This window comes from Lissotriton helveticus, chromosome 11, assembly GCF_964261635.1.
Source record: "Lissotriton helveticus chromosome 11, aLisHel1.1, whole genome shotgun sequence".
Taxonomy (NCBI): domain Eukaryota; kingdom Metazoa; phylum Chordata; class Amphibia; order Caudata; family Salamandridae; genus Lissotriton; species Lissotriton helveticus.
Window position 1 is genome coordinate 7,757,029 of NC_136072.1, and position 16,102 is coordinate 7,773,130.

General features: G+C 43.3%; 1 protein-coding gene across 2 annotated transcripts in view; it reads right to left on the reverse strand.

Annotated features, from left to right (window-relative positions):
• The window catches only part of LOC144792208 (putative cation-transporting ATPase 13A4), a 408,029-nt gene that overhangs the window by 327,876 nt on the left and 64,051 nt on the right, over positions 1-16,102 (reverse strand). For both annotated transcript variants that reach the window (XM_078667109.1, XM_078667108.1), the window contains exons 2-3: positions 9,935-10,108; positions 257-403 (exon numbers count right to left, since the gene is read on the reverse strand). In XM_078667109.1, coding sequence (XP_078523235.1) covers positions 257-403; positions 9,935-10,108 — 321 coding nt within the window. The remainder of the gene's footprint in view (positions 1-256; positions 404-9,934; positions 10,109-16,102) is intronic.

A 16,102-nucleotide genomic window follows, 5' to 3' on the forward strand; every position in this document is an offset into this window, starting at 1 on the left:
ACAAGACTTATTCACGGTATTGTTCCTTCACAAATGTCCACAGGATTAACCTGGAATAACTTGTGCAGGGAGAAGGTGTGGAATTCGTATATAAATTGTAATCCAGTATCAAGCGCAAGCCGCCGTATGTGCCCAATCTGGGATGATTGGAGCACTTGTAATGAGTCCATTAGTATGAACAACTGTACATCTAGTACTCCCTCACAGAATTCTGCAGACGTGATACTGCTGATGGTAAGGATACTGAAGGTTGTACCTTGTACTCTGGCTTCATGATGGCTCGGTCGATGATGGCGTTCTCGTCAGCCGCCATGAGATAGTCTCCCTTCCCCCTCGATGGGTTCAGGAGAGCAGGCAAGTGGATCCATCTCACCTTCTTCCTGGAGTAGGTTTTAAAGTCATCCTAAAGAGAGATATCGAGTCAGTCCATGGTCAATGGACAGCAGAGGAGGAAGTCAATTCACAGCTGTTGAACAATACGCTACTGTTTCTGTCTCCAAACCACAGGATAAAAGAGGACCTTATCATAGAAACACATTTCAGATCCCTGAGACCTTAACTAGTTGTGGAGTGTCAAGGAAGACTGGGGTATATTACCAACAACTAGCGATAATTTTTGTCTCTAACTTGTTTAGAGACAAACATTATTGTCGCAAATCGGCGATTTTTATCGCAGATAAACCTTGCTATTAGCAAGGTTTATCGCAAATGCGATAAAAAACGGCCGCAATGCATGAATATCGCTGAAAAGACAGCGATATTCATGCATTATCGAGCAAATGCTCTTAGCCATGTTATCCACCTCCCATTGGATAACATGGTGAAGAACTGCTCAGGGCAGGTGTTAGCTTTTGGAGATATTCGCGCTTAGCGCGAATATCTCCAAAAGTTGGTAATAGGAGATAGCGATGTTAGCGACTGTTTCCAGTCGCTAACATCTTGGCACGCTCACTTTGCATGTCATTAGTGATAAATATCACCGACATGCAAAGCGGGGCCCAAGATGGTCGCTATCTCCTATTAGCTGTCGCTAACTGGTGTTAGCGACAGCTTGGTAATAGGGAGATAATTTTATCTCCGCTTTCTTGGCTTTTAAAGCCAAAAAAGCGGAGATAAAACCCCTTGATAATATACCCCCATGTTCTTATCTTATAGTTAGAATTTCTTCCCTGAAAGTCTGTTCACTGGAATAAGGACATTACCGCTCTCAAGGACAAAAAACCTAAAACTGAAATAGTGATGTGGAACAGGGGTAGAATGTAGTGGACACTGTAAATTGAATGTACAATATTTCTGGTGCTCAAGGACCAGCCTTATTCCAAGTGTGGCAGTAGATCTGAATTGGGTACAGATAGTGTTTGCACTGATTTTTCATTCGGAGTCGGGTCAAATTTCCTTTGACCATGCATTGTCCTCCAAGCGTTGTCTGCAGGAAACTGCGTGTTCAACACACTTTGCAAAGTCACGCACCACAATGTACCACTGGTTGCAGAGGCTGTTAGTGCGCATTACTCACCATATGAACCAGAGAAACCATTAATTAGAATGTAAAACCCTGTATTAACAATGTAATCATCTTTGCTGCTCTCCTGTGCCCTGCCCACCCCCACCACATGGTTGTTTTGGGATGTTGAGGGGGGTAGGGGTTCTCTTACTGGAAGCATAATAATGGACTTACTCACTTCTGCTGACTGCTTTTCTTTAGCGTATCTTTTACAGTTCATTTGTGATAACATGCAATGTGAGTTTCCTGAGATTGAGTAATGATCACTGATAATGCCTTGGTTTCGTACTACAATTGGATAATCCACGGCGGAACATGATTTACCTGTGCCGTTGCACTGTGCCTTGATCATTGTACTGATCGTCATAAAAACATGTTTGAAAAAACACTGTCATCATGCTATGAGGAGCATTCATCCTTCGCTCTCAGAGTCTGGGTACCAGAATGTCATCTAGAAAAAATGTTGGGCCACACGCATCAAGCAAAATACTGGTTGCAAATGGGGCGATTCGCAGAATGGTATTTTGCTCTTTGCGATGCATCAAGCCAAAACCTATGTGCAAAATAGTTAATTGCAAAATTAGCGATTACCGATTTTGCGAATGCATTTAAGGAATCGCAATTTGTGATTCCTTAAATGCAATACAAGAAGCAATCTAAGAGTGGGACTTTGCATTTAAGGAATCACAAATTAGCATTCAACTTCAAGCTGGTGAGAATTTGCAATTCCTTAGAAAAATGCTAAAAGTGCATTTTTCTAGTGCTATGTGGCGCACAGACATGCCCTTAGGGCACATGTGGGGCACATGTACACAAAGGTCAATTTCAGGGGTGAAACATGGTGGACTTTTGGCCGCCTATCACTCTTGAAATTGTATTGGGAATTTGTGATAACCTATTTGGTAATCGCAAATTGCGAATTGCTTCCCATTTATTCCCATCGGCCTCTAGGCTTAGAGGAATAAATGGGAAGGCATTCGCAATTAAGGAATGTGTAGGAATCCCAAATTTTTTTTTCAAAACCTACATGAATAGGCAATTGCGATTCCTTAATAATCGCAATTAAGGAATCGCAATTGCCTAGCTTGATGCAGTGCCGGTGGTGTTCTAAATATTATTTACATAATATTCCCAAATTGTTAAGGGGAGAGGTGTGGCGCCGCGGCCAGGGCAACTGACGCTGGAATCTGGGGACCACGGTTCGATCCCCGGCTCCGGCGGCAGGTTAGCCCAGCACCATGTGACTCTGGGCAGTAGCTCGCTTAATCTTCCCGACGGCCCCCAGCGCCTAGAGACCCTTACGGGTGATTGTGCGCTTTACAAATGTGGACTTTACTTTACTTTACTTTTAATAACAGAACATCTACTTACATTGTAATGTTTTGTAAACGATATTTAGGACACAATATTTATGTTGGAAGATATATTCATATGTGATATTCTGATATACAGTCAAACAATGGTATTTGCCTAGGTATAGTTCCTATATTGTCCCTCGGTAGCCCAGCTTTGGATTTAGTTCGAGGAAGGTGGACGCATTAGTGGCTCACGGCAGCTGCATTGCAAGGTCCCTCAAGCACAGAACAGGCAGAGCCCAAGGGGCTCTCCAAGCTTCTGTCACTCAGAATAGGTTCACTGCAGACAGAGAAAGTGCAAGGTTCCCTCACCCAGAAGAGGCTCACTGCAGACAGAAGCAGTGCAAGCTTCCCTCACCCAGAAGAGGCTCCTTTCAGACAGAAACAGTGCAAGCTTCCCTCGCCCAGAAGAGGAGCAGTGCTCTCGGGTGCAAGCTTTCCTCACTCAAAACACATGCAGTACAGACAGCAGCATTGCGAGCTTCCGCCATCCAGGATAGGTGCACTACAGACAGAAGCAGTACAAGCTTCCCTCGCCCTTAAGAGGTTCAATACAGACAGTACGAGCAGTGCAAGCTTCCAACAAATACCCAGAAGAGGTTCACTACAGACAGACAGGTGCAGTAAAACCAACAGTGCAATCTTTCATCACCCGTAACAGGTACACTGCAGACAGACAGTTGCAGTAAAGCCAACAATCCAAGCATCCAACACCCGTAACAGGTAGACTAAGGACAGACAGGTGCAGTAAATGCAACAGTGCAAGCTTCCGTCACCCGGAATATTTGATTACAGACAGTTGAGAATAGTAAAGCCGACAGAGAATGCTTTCCTCACCCAGGACAGGTACACCACAGCCAGACAGGTGCAGTAAAGCCTACAGTGCAAGCTTCCATTATCCACTACAGGTACACTACAGACAGACAGGTGCAGTAAAGCCAACGGTACATGTTTCCTTCACATGGAACATGTACAATACAGATGGACTGGTTCCTTACAGATGGGCTGGTGCAGTAAAAAAAACTGTGCAAGTTCTACTACCCAGAACAAATGTAGTACAGACAGGGCAAATCAAGAATCCCTCACCCAGAGCAGTTGCAGTGCAAACAGGTGTGCAAGCTTCCCTCACGTAGAAAACTTGCAGTACAGTGAGCAATGCAAGCTTCTCTCACCCAGAAGAGATGCAGTGATTGCTTTCTTCACCCAGAAGAGATGCAGTGATAGCTTCCCACCACCCAGAAGAAATGCAGTGAATGCTTGCCTCACCCTGAACAGGTGCAGAACAGATAGCAGTGCAACCTTGCCTCCCTAAGAACAGTCAGCGGTTCAAGCATTCTGCACCCAGAAGAGATGCAGTGATAGCTTCCCTCACCCAGTAGAGATACTTTACACATTACCTCTTACGTTAAGCCTGCCTGCTGTGTGCCAAGCTACCAGAGAATGAGGACAGGTAATGTTTCTGTGTGTCTGACTTACTCTGACTGGGATTGTGGCTCCTACTAGGACAGGGTGTATACTCTGACTACCAGAAACCTTAATTTCTAACAGGTCTGCCATAGAGGAGACTTATATATAGTCAAAGGACTTATGTACTTTGACAATAGTGGTAGTGGCAAAGTCGTGTGTGTGGTGCATACACAGCCTCGTCAGTCTGCAATGGCTGCTGAAAGTCATGTTTTCACTTGTTGTGGAGTGGCACAACCAGTGTTGCAGCTCTTATGTGAACAGCTAGCCTTACATGCCCTGGGTACTGGGCACCATATACTCGGGGCTTATAAGTAAGCCAGTACATGTCTATTGGGGACACCCAATTAAACATACATTTTTGTAAGGGAAAGAACTCTGTCACTAAGTTCTGGAAAGCAGGTCTCAGTGCACTCTCAACTTCAAAAACCGGCGGAGAGTAGTCTAAATGGGGAAAAAGTGAGGGGAAACCAGCACAAATGCAAGTTTCCTTACAGTTGCTCATAATTTCTAACTCTCCCTCCAGGGGCAAATGGTGTTAGTGCAGCCTTGAAGCTTCCCCTTGGTGTGAGTGGTGTTAATGTCAATTACAATGCTGTGGGCGGGTGACTTCAACATAAAGATCTGTACAGATGCTCCTGCTGTTCTAATGACTTGTGCTCATTTTCAGTAGGATAAATACATATACCAAAGCTAGTTTATAGCCAGGAATAAATATTGTGATTTACTATAAACTCTTAAGAGTTATGAAAATAGTTGATGCAGCCCTGCTATACATCGGACTATCAGTCATTGGGAAGCTCAAGCAGGTTACAAATTCTATTTCTGGGGACTGTTTTGTAGGTGTGTCTTTATATGTGAAAGGAAACAATTTAGTTACTCAAACTGAAATTATCAAATGGGGAGAGTGGGCTGGTCATTTGCTGGGGTGAGAAGGAGTATAATTTGAATGACATGTCAATAGACCACTGGTGAAAGAATGTTTCTTGGGAGACCCTATATATGTATGTATATTTGGAATAATATTTGTTTGGAAAACAAAAGTCGGGAAGGAGATTTCCCCTTAAAAGAGCGGTATTTCCACACCCAGGCCAGCTGCTGCACAATCTTCCTATTATTAATATTCCAACTGGTGATAGGTTCAGTCCTCTTGAGGGAGTGGACTGACTGAAGGGACCCAATACAACTAATAACGAGGAAATAGCCTCAGCAATACTAGACCTAGAGAGTCAGGGCAGCCCTATAGGGCCAAATCTTGAGTCGGAGGACGGATTAGCCAGAAGGGGCATGAGCGGCTCCCGAAGCCTAAACCGTCTTTTCCCTAGGTCTAACTACTCCGAAAACTCTGAACAAATATTGGATCTAGGGCTAAAGCCCCCAGACGCTATTGGATTAACAAATGTCTCCCAGAATCAGCCAATATTGGTGCCCTCGAATAAGAACTTATCGAACGCCCAGGTAACAAGGGTTTTGTCTTGGAATATTGCAGGTTTTATTAGTAAATTAGATGACCTCGAATGGGAAACTTGTATTAATTATTTTGAAATCTGCATGTTCCAAGAAACCTGGGCAAGAAGAGTGGTTTCCAAATTAGGCTATGCCAGCTTTAACATTCCAGCAACCTCGGGGGGAACTGGGAGACCATCCGGGGGCCTTACCATTTGGGTGGGATCACACCTGGGGTGTACAGCGGTTCAAATTGACACAGGGTCAATTGACATCTTAAGTGTCTTGTTACGGTTTCCTTCAAAGTCCCCTGTTGTCCTAATAAATGTATACTCAAGACCCACTCCTAAGGGCAATGAATCCAATATGGTGGAAGAGTTAACTACTTTTCTAGGTTCTATTGATACTAATCAAATGATTATAGTAGATGGGGACTTCAACTGTCAGTTTGAGCCGCTTGAGGGTTTACCCCTTGATAGCTTATTTGATGAGGACCACTGTTTGAAAATCCCAGAGTCAAAATGTCCTAAAGTCAGAAAATGGTCTCCATTGGTGATTCAGATGAGCTGTCTCCCCCTGAGACACTCTCTTCGAGTTTGCAATGGGAGATCCTTATCCGAATCATCGAATGGTTATACGTTCTACAGCAAAAAACGTGGGTCTATATTAGACTATATTTTTATTAATTCACACTCTGGGATAGGATGTTGGTTTTTAAAATTATACCACGTCTAGATAGCGATAATTTTGCACTAGTAGTAGAACTTAAAGCTTTGAACACGGGTAATCCGTCCCTCACAGATAACCCTATCGATTCTAGGGTGGTGGTTTCTAACTGCAGGAAGAGAGTGAAATGGTCAAATTTGAGCCAAGCTGAAGACAGACTGGGCAGTTTATATGATTCCTTGTTACCTGTTTTTACAGATGCGACCACTCTATGTAGCCTGAGCAAGGATGGTATAGATTTACAGCAGGTCCAAATGAATCATGTTAAATTAGGAAAAGTCACTCTTGAATTCTTTTATCCAAATAAAACTATGAAACAGGATAAGTTGCCCTCCCACCCTTGGTACAACACCTCTTGCCGCAAGGCAAAAAAAGCATTAGTAACATCCGTCAAAGCCAAAGACTGTCCCTTAATAAGGTTGGCAAGAGCAAACTGTAAAACAGTCACACTAGAAGCTAAGCAAAGGTGGGAAGATGAAAACTGGGCCACAATGAAAATTGCATTAGGGGACAGAGACATGAAACCTTCTGGGGAGTTGTTAATTTAGGAACGACTACCCCCCGAAGCGCAGCTGAACCAAACCTAGATGAACAAGTCTGACGGGAGCATTTTGAAACCCTTTATGCTAAGGAGCAATTGCCCAGTGATGATTCTGTTTATGGCTGTGACCAATTAGTTGTTTGTCCCGCTGCTAACTGGTATTCAATCCCCTTGCCTGATTGTGTCGTGGGTACAAGCTTAAAAGAAATAAAGGACGCACTAGCAAGGATAGCCCCGGGCAAAGCTCCAGGTCTGGATAAGATACCTGGAGACCTCTTCAGGAGTGAACCTGCTATTTGGCCCCATATTTTTGGATGCTTTTTAATGCAATTATGCAAGGTATGAAGATTCCCTCAAGCTGGCTTGGTGCGGAAATAATTACGATTTTTAAAAAGGGCTCCCCACTCCTTCCAACCAACTATAGACCCATAACTTTATTAGACATTTCGCAGAAAGTATTTGCGCGAGTCTTACTCCTTAGATTACAATTTTGGATGGAAGGGAGGAGGGCTCTGTCTGCCCTACAGGCCGGGTTCAGGGAAAAACTGTCGACCCTGGACCAAGTAATAAGACTACAATTGATGTACTGGAAGACCGTAAGCCTGCAGGGGGGCAGCCTCTTCTTAATTTTGGTAGACCTGAGATCTGCATTTGATTTAGTACCTGGGGAGAAATGATGGCTTGTCTTGGGTGTGATGGGGGTCCCCCAATATTTAATTTGACTTTTTAAATGCTTACATGAATGAAACTATGCGCAAATTAGGTATGGCAAGGACGGTAATCTTACAGCACCCATACCCAATCAACCGTGGCATACGCCAGGGTTGCATGCTTGCACCAACTTTATTTAGCCTCTACATTAATGGCCTGATTGACGCCTTGCTTGCAGAAAAAGACCTTGATGCCCCTAAGTTAGCCTCCCGCAGAATCTCGGCAATGATGTTTGCGGATGACACTCTACTGGTAGCTAAATCGCCTATGGGGATACAAAGGGTTTTGGACAAATTTGAGATATTCTGTAGAGATAGAGGTTTAGAAATAAACCTACAGAAAACCAAATTTATGGCATTTAATTGCCCAAAAAGTACACGTCCTAACCCGTCCTTAAATGGTAAACCTCTTGAGAGAGTGTCATCCTTTGTGTATCTAGGTATTACAATTTCCGAGTCTATGGAATGGGCGGCCCACATTACGAAATCTACGCTGAAATTAGAGCAATCTTCAGGAGGCATCATGAAGGTTTTTAATAAGTCTAGTAACAGAATTGTCAGCCCAGCAATAGAAATCTATAGGGCCCAGGCGAGACGCGGGGCTTTATATGGCGCAGAGCTATGGGGCCACCTAAACATGGAGAAGCTAACGCAGGTGGAGAACCAATACTTATTTACACTGCCACGTAGCACCCCGTTGGTCCCTCTAAGTCTCGATATGGGAATAACACCAATAGCTGAAGTGGCGAGCCTCAAACCTATAATGTACTGGCGCCGCCTGTGGACTACCCCCAAACTCATATCCTACAGGGAGGAATTGCCAGAGGTATTGAGGGCACGGGGTGTTGCAAAGTTACTGTGGTTTGACCACATTAAATCTTGGCTAATTAGCATGGGTTTAGGGGATTGCTGGTCTCAACCTGAGTCAGCCTGTTTCTTAATATCTAAGAATCAAATGAAGGCACTTTACAAACTGGCTGGAGTACAGACTGGCTCAACTTCATACCTCTTCCAGAACTGGGAAACTCACAAGTGTTTTTCTAGAAATAAAAGATATTCCTTGCTTCGAGTTGGCAATAGATCTTATAAATCCACCAGCGGCAAGGAAGCTCTATTTACAGTACAGATATGAGGTGCTTCCACTTTGCTGATTTACATCTAAGTGGAAAGATCAACAAATGATCCAGTGCCCGGCATCTGACCATCCCGAGGAAACCGAGCTCCATGATTTTGTTAGCTGCCCAGGCTACCATAAAGCAAGGAGACGTTGGTTGGTCCAGATTTGCAGGAATCTTGGCAATAGGCGCTGTCTTGAAGTATTCAGGATATTGAAATCTGATTCTAGCACCCCAATAGTTTACTCGGTTGCAGGCTTCCTGTTCTCCATGTGGCGCACTAGAAGGGTCTTCTTGAGATCTTGAAATGTCGCATTGATTGCGCTGTGGTGAAGTAATTGTGATAGCATAGAAAGCTGACCTATTTATTTCGTACACCTAGTATAGTCTTACATTTAAGGGCTCCTGTTTTTTAATAAATGTTCTTTTTAGCTAATTTATGTACTTATTGCACTACGCACTTTCCGAAATTAATTGAGTACGCTTTGCCTAATTTTACATATCAAAAGTTTAATGTAATCTAATATGAAAATATGTGTACAATTATTTCTATTTGGTTTTTTTTAACCATGATTGACTGTATGATGTAATTTTAGATATAAATGTTTGCTGTGTTTTGCAATTTTTAGATTATTTTGACTGAAATAAAGTATTTTGAACTGATCTGAACTGAAAACAAAAGGCTGGCAATCCAATAAAGCTGGTATAGGTCAAACCTAATAAAATGCAAAACTGCAAAAAATAGAAAACAGAAAGATAGGCCATCTCCATCTACTTTCCCAAGATCTGGGACAGTGTAGTGTAAACATCAGAACTGTCTTAACTCTCTTGCAGTTCAGGAAGGACCAGGTAATTCACCTCTTCAAAGCAAATGACATCTGGTAGCATTAGAAATCACCACCCACATACAAGGTGCCTTTGTGTAAATGATTCCTACCATGTCGCCAGCTTAGCTCTCCCGTTGCAGTCTGCAAAGTCCCATACATCTATGACATACATGCTATTGCCCAAGAATGCCTTTTTGTATTGAGCACTCTGTCATCCAACCCATCTCAACAACTAAGGCACCTTACCGTGGTCCTTAGTAACATGACATCCGCGTCTTTCAAGGTGGACGGCGTACAGTTGGCCCACACCTCCCACTCCGGCTTCCAGTGGAACATAAAGAGAAGGAGGCCAAGGGACAGGATGTGACCAATGATGCACAACACTCTTCGGCATGGTTGTGTCTTGTATGCAAACATTTCCTGCAAAGAAAAAGCACAAACATGAAGCATGAAAGTAACTGACTTTAATAGGGCACCTTCTTCCAATTTATAGACATTGAATATAATGAACATTTTTGATCTCTGTGTATTTGCTAATTTTTTGGCATGGCCAATACTTGCAGCAGTGCACTTTTCACCCTCAGTTATGAACTGTGCAACATTTGCAGGAGTTACTTAACACCTACAGACTTTGATCCACATATAATGTACATGAGTAGCTTATTCAGCTGAAGTGCAACCTTCACATTAGCAATTCATCAATTTAACAAATGTGTTGTTTCATAGGCTGAAATGTGAAATTATTTCCCCAGATTCTGCTGACTGTACTAGAATATGAAAGACATAACCGTGTTTTAGAGAAAGTTCCAAAGAAACATCAGAAGAAACCCAAGTAAATATTGTCAACCAGTGGGGTCAAAGATTTTTTGACAGCAGAAAAAGGAAAGGATCAACATATTTGAATTGGGTGCCTGATGCAAAAATCAGTGTAATAATAATAAATGTCAGACAGTGACCAGCCAGAACATATCTGCTTTGTTCTTATCCAATCACTGATTGAAGGGCAGATAGAGGAATCAGAAGTGTTTGGCAATCAACAATGTAGACAACCTTCTGGATGTGAAGTGGTGATTTGCCTCTAAAGTAGACAGAGGCACTCTAACTCCCGGCCAGCGCAGATGCCCCACTAATGTGGCTCTCACCGTGTAAGCAGAACCATGAATTTCAATACCCTGTATTCCTCATTGCTCGAGTCCTTGATCCGCGATTGAGCGCAAGTCAGATACACCAACCAGATTCTTCATAGTCAGAGAGTTTACATTTTCAATTAGTCCTTTATGTCAGAATCCACCACAGGAGTACATTTCTGAAGCTCACAGGACCCCAAGAAAGGTACTTATAGTCTCACCAGTGTCAGACAGAGACCAGCACCAAGGCCCAGTCGAGGGCCACCTGCTACTGGTCAGCTGGGAAGTTGTAGGAAAGGAATCTGGTAGCTTGTTCTGTTCCTGTAGCTTGAACAGGAGGCCAGCCATATGACTCCACTTCTTTGTGTTGGATAAAGAGGGAGTAGGTCCAGAACGTTTTCGTTCTCCTTCATGTCCAGGGAGTGTTCTGAAGTTGGTGCCTGGAGATGCCACGTTTATTCCTGACACAAGCTAGCAGGTGGGAATAACTCCTGGCCCAACCAATGGAGTAAAAGTTCCCAAGGCTAAGAGCACCCCCTTGGGGCATTTTTACAAGAAAGTGACAGTCTTCGGCCACTCCAAACTTGGGCTTTGAGGCGTGGGGATGTGTATCAGGAGTATACTACGGTACTCCTAGAGTCTTTCTACATCCAATACTTAAATCCAAATTAAAGCAGCCACTGTACTCACAATAAACATGGTGACAGAAGTATGGTAGGATAAAAGCAGGGTTCACCAGCAATCAGACAGTGGATACAGAAGAATTGTCTTGGTATCCTGTTCTCAACCTTTTATTTGCACCCTAAGTGTTATATGTAAAACCGGAAAACCGGTAGAGCAGGATTTAACACTCCAGCAGAATTTGACATAGTGTCAAAAAGGATGCCCACAGCCTCACCCTGCATAATCTGTGAGGTTCAGATGAGTCATCTCTTCCCAATTAGGTCAGCCTATTGTCTACTCCTGGAAAGCATTACAAACCTTTTTCACACCTATTCAAATTCTTATCACTGGCTGGGAGAAGCTGGAGAGAAAATACAAGTTAGCCCTGAGAAATTTAAGGCAGAGAAAAGTTAATGTTCTAAATGCTACTTTTCCTGAATATTTATTAAAAATTTGACTTCACCATCTAATTATGCTTTCGATATCTATTAAACGCTGTCTTTCATTATTTTTCTAGCTAGTCCCATTCCTGAGCTACAGTATTAGAATTTTATTTGTACTCTGGTTCTCTTCATAATAACTTCTAGGTGCTACTCAGTGTAAGGACATGTTAATATTACAATGATATATGTCCTACTTTTAAATACCATTCACACTGCCTTGTGGGCTACAAGGAATACATAGGGGTGATTTATTAATAATGAAAAGGGTATTTTTTTACCTGTCAAAAGAGTTTATTTTGACTGGTCAAATTGCATTTTTTAAACTGCGGCAGTCAGGCTACAGAAGCTAGGGCTGAAGCCATGCAAGCACTTCTACTTTAGTGGACGGCACAATAGTTGCTTGAGAGAAATTGTCGATTGGTGGGTGCTTGTGAGAAATTGTTAGTTTGGGAAGGTGTGAGCCCTCTCAAGCAACAGTCACAATTCCTGTCAGGGCGAACAACTAAAGTCACTAACTTAACCTGTGCTCAACCCTCTGGTATTGTGGCGTAAAAGCAGCCAGGCTTAACTTAGAAGGACCAAGTTAGTCCCATGGAAATATGTACCTTCAATCCTAGTTCCAGAGCGTTGCGGTTGTGCCACATAAATGAGGTTCAGTGTTGGCGATGCTTCAGGCAGTGGTGGTTCCAAGATTGCAGAGCTGCAATGCAAGATCCCACAACAGAGATCGGCCACGCAGTGGTGGGTTCAATGATCTGTGGGTCTGGGATGCGAAGTTCTGCATAGGAAATGTGCCACATAATGGTGGTTCCAATGATGTGAGGGTCTGGGATGCAGGGTTCTGCATTGTGGATGTGTCAAACAGCCGTGGTTCCTGTGGTATATAAATAAATAATACCGGATCTAGGTTTTACTGGACATAGCAATAACAGATAGCTCAATAAATAAGAGTCAAGATTCGAGGTAGTAGGAGTTTGCAGGTTTAATACAGCATAAGGGACAGGAACAGGACAACCTGCACGGGAACAGGATGGCAGCGCTGCCGGGGCCAGGATCAGAATCGGCGTAACATTTAATAACAGTGCACAAATATATATACTAAAACAGTTACATTACAATGAATTACAGTAGGCGGAGCAGTGGGTGTGGTCAATAGCAGTCGCGAAAGATAAGGGTGAAAATGGGTGTAACAGGGGCGTATACATAGACATGTGATGTAAACGTAACAGAATATGTCATAAATGGGGCGGAAACATGGAGGGGGCTTACCTAAGGAGCCGGGACCTCTAACCTAATGGTGCACGTAAACTGACAATGACGTGTTACTAGGAGAAGCTGGGGGCTATGAACTCTGTGCTAGGAGCAGAGACTGAAGTCTGGAGAGTCAGGGCGACATGTACCTAAACAGTATCTAGTATCTGATGTTTGGAGAACATGTTGATAGAATCCAAAAGTTATCGGGGTAAAGGCTAACGGACTCTAAGACTGGAGCATGCATTATTCTACATGTAGTGCGTGTTGAAGAATATTAAATGACCATTAAATGCAGTATTTCTCTTACATGGAGACGTAAAGGCTAGACAATGACGGAAACTATTGATGCGATTCAGTAGCTTAGGAATGCAGAGAAGGAGGGCTGGACTGATAACTAGAATCATAACATACTCTTGGCAGACTCAGAGGCAGAGCCAGGCTGAGCCGGGCACTGTGAGGCAGGAAGTAAGTGAAGGGTCAGGAATACAGGTGGGGGCTGTATCGCTCCTCAGCGAGGATTCAGAAGACAGGAGCTGAATCTGGTGTCCGGGCCCTTTTGAGGCCTAGAAACGGGGACTTTACAATAAAATAAAGTGCACACTGAGAAACGTGGCAACGTAACTTTACATAGGCCTGATACTCGTAGCTTTCACGAGAACTGGAGACTGGCATACTAGAGATGGACACAACTGTAATTGCGTCTTTAATCAAACATGGGGATACATATGCATATTTAATCATGCACACATAACATAAGATGGAGGACACGTAGGGACACAGAACATGGCAAAATTTACTTTTCCACATTCCCTCCTTGTCACTACGTTTCCATCAGGAAACATCAATATTCATGATACCATCTATCATTTCATACAGTATCATTTGCTCGTCTCGAGTTTTCTTGGAACGGGATTTAGGACGGGACTTGGGACTAGGAATACAAGATGTAGCACAAATGCCGCAAATCGCAGGGCCACATTGTAAACAGAGGCAGCAACTGAATATGATCGCTACTGCAATACCCAGAAATGACAATACTTTCCATCCCCAGGCGGAAATTGTATTCCAGAACCAACCGGACCATGTCCAGGTGCCTGGATCTTGGTGTAACATATGGGCAATTTTATGGAGTCTGGTAATAGCTGAATAAACAGACGGTGCGTTATTAGGAATGAAAATGCAGCAACTAGATCCGATGACTCTACATGCCCCGCCCCTATCGGCCAGTATGACGTCAAGGACGAGACGATTCTGGAGCACGACAATTCTCATAAAGGATTGTTCTTCGGTTAAGTTACCTAGAGCAGAAGTAGTCTCGATCACTACTGCTTCAAGTGTTCTGGTTAATCTACGTATCAGTTTACTATTTACAACAGTACCTAAGTAGGGGAAGACACCTTTATTGATATCTATGTATTGTTCTAGAGCAGTTTCAGTATAATCGACAATCGGGAGATTTCTCTTGTGTCTAGTATGTACTAGGTGGGAATTCCTATGATAGTCAGGTGGGGCTAGGAAAACTGGTGGCAGTAGGAAGGCAATGTAACATGTACCATCCCAATCAAGGGGCAGACGAACATATGCGGTCTGACCACAAACAAAATAAGAATGACGTGAAGCTTTGAAAATAGATTTCCTACTGTCACTATACTTGACAATAGTAGTACAATCACTATGGCCTACATGTACGGAACCATTATTTCGGACACATAATTCACCTTTGACTGGTAGTACTGACATAGCAGGTAAGTCTGGAGTAGTATCAGACTGAACATTCAGGACCATAAAATTCGAAGAATAATTACCCAAATTATAAACTTCATTTTCTAGATCTAACCCTGTTCTGTGGGGAAGACCTTGCTTGTCTGGGAAACATGCACTGTTCAGAAAAGACATATCTGTTGAGGATGACGTTAACGTGGACCATGCTCCACACGAACCATTATGTGAGAATGGATAAGGAAAGAGTGGCAGAACTCCCTTCGGTGTCTGGAAAGGGGGGAGTCGACCACACACCCAACAATTAGTGGCATTGCTGGTCTGGTGTGAATAATGTAACATGCGGACAAAAGAATTATTACGCATAGCAAGACGATAAGAGAGTTCATGAGGAGGCAGATCACTAAACGTGTGCTCTACTGTAACATTAGCAGACTTATTTACATGAGAAACTGGAAAATACAAATAAAATGCATAACTGGTGCAGGAAATCATAATGCTAAAATATAGCAGAAAACATAAAATAATAGTGCAACTTCTAGAGTTCTCACTAACTCTCTCTCTGTGGGGGTCTATTATATACATGTCAGAAACCGGTCTAACCGTTTCACCTAGGGGAGGACTTAGACAATCAAACTGGCTGACTTATTTTACTAGACCTTAGTTTAAGCTTATACTCCTGTTGCGGAGTTTTCTCTAACAGGGAAGGGTTCGTAGCAATGTCTTTTGCGGGACAGTCCTTAAGAATAGTACTTTGGCAGTTTTTAGAATCCTCGGAAATGTTCTTTGAAACAGGCTGTAGTCCAAAAAATCTTTTCACATGTGACAAATGGACCCAGCCCTTCCTGCCTTCCAGCTTGACGGCAGTACGGGTGGCCAGGAGGACCTGTCGGGGTTCCTTCCAGCGAGGCTCCAGCGGACTTGAACGATCAAAATTCCGGACAAGAACCATGGATCCGGGAACGATTTCATGCGGTGCCACCTCGGTATTGTCTGGAAATGCGGCAGCAACCTGTGAACGACAAGAGTTGAGGGCAGACATCAAGGAAGCTAGGTAATCTGTCAGCATATTACTTGAAACATCGGTAATACTTCGAGGTCTAGGTGTACCCCACATGTTAGGGGGCGGCCGAATACGACCTCATAAGGGGACAGACCTGATCTGGAATGTGCGACCATGCGCATATAAAACAAGGCAACTGGCAGAG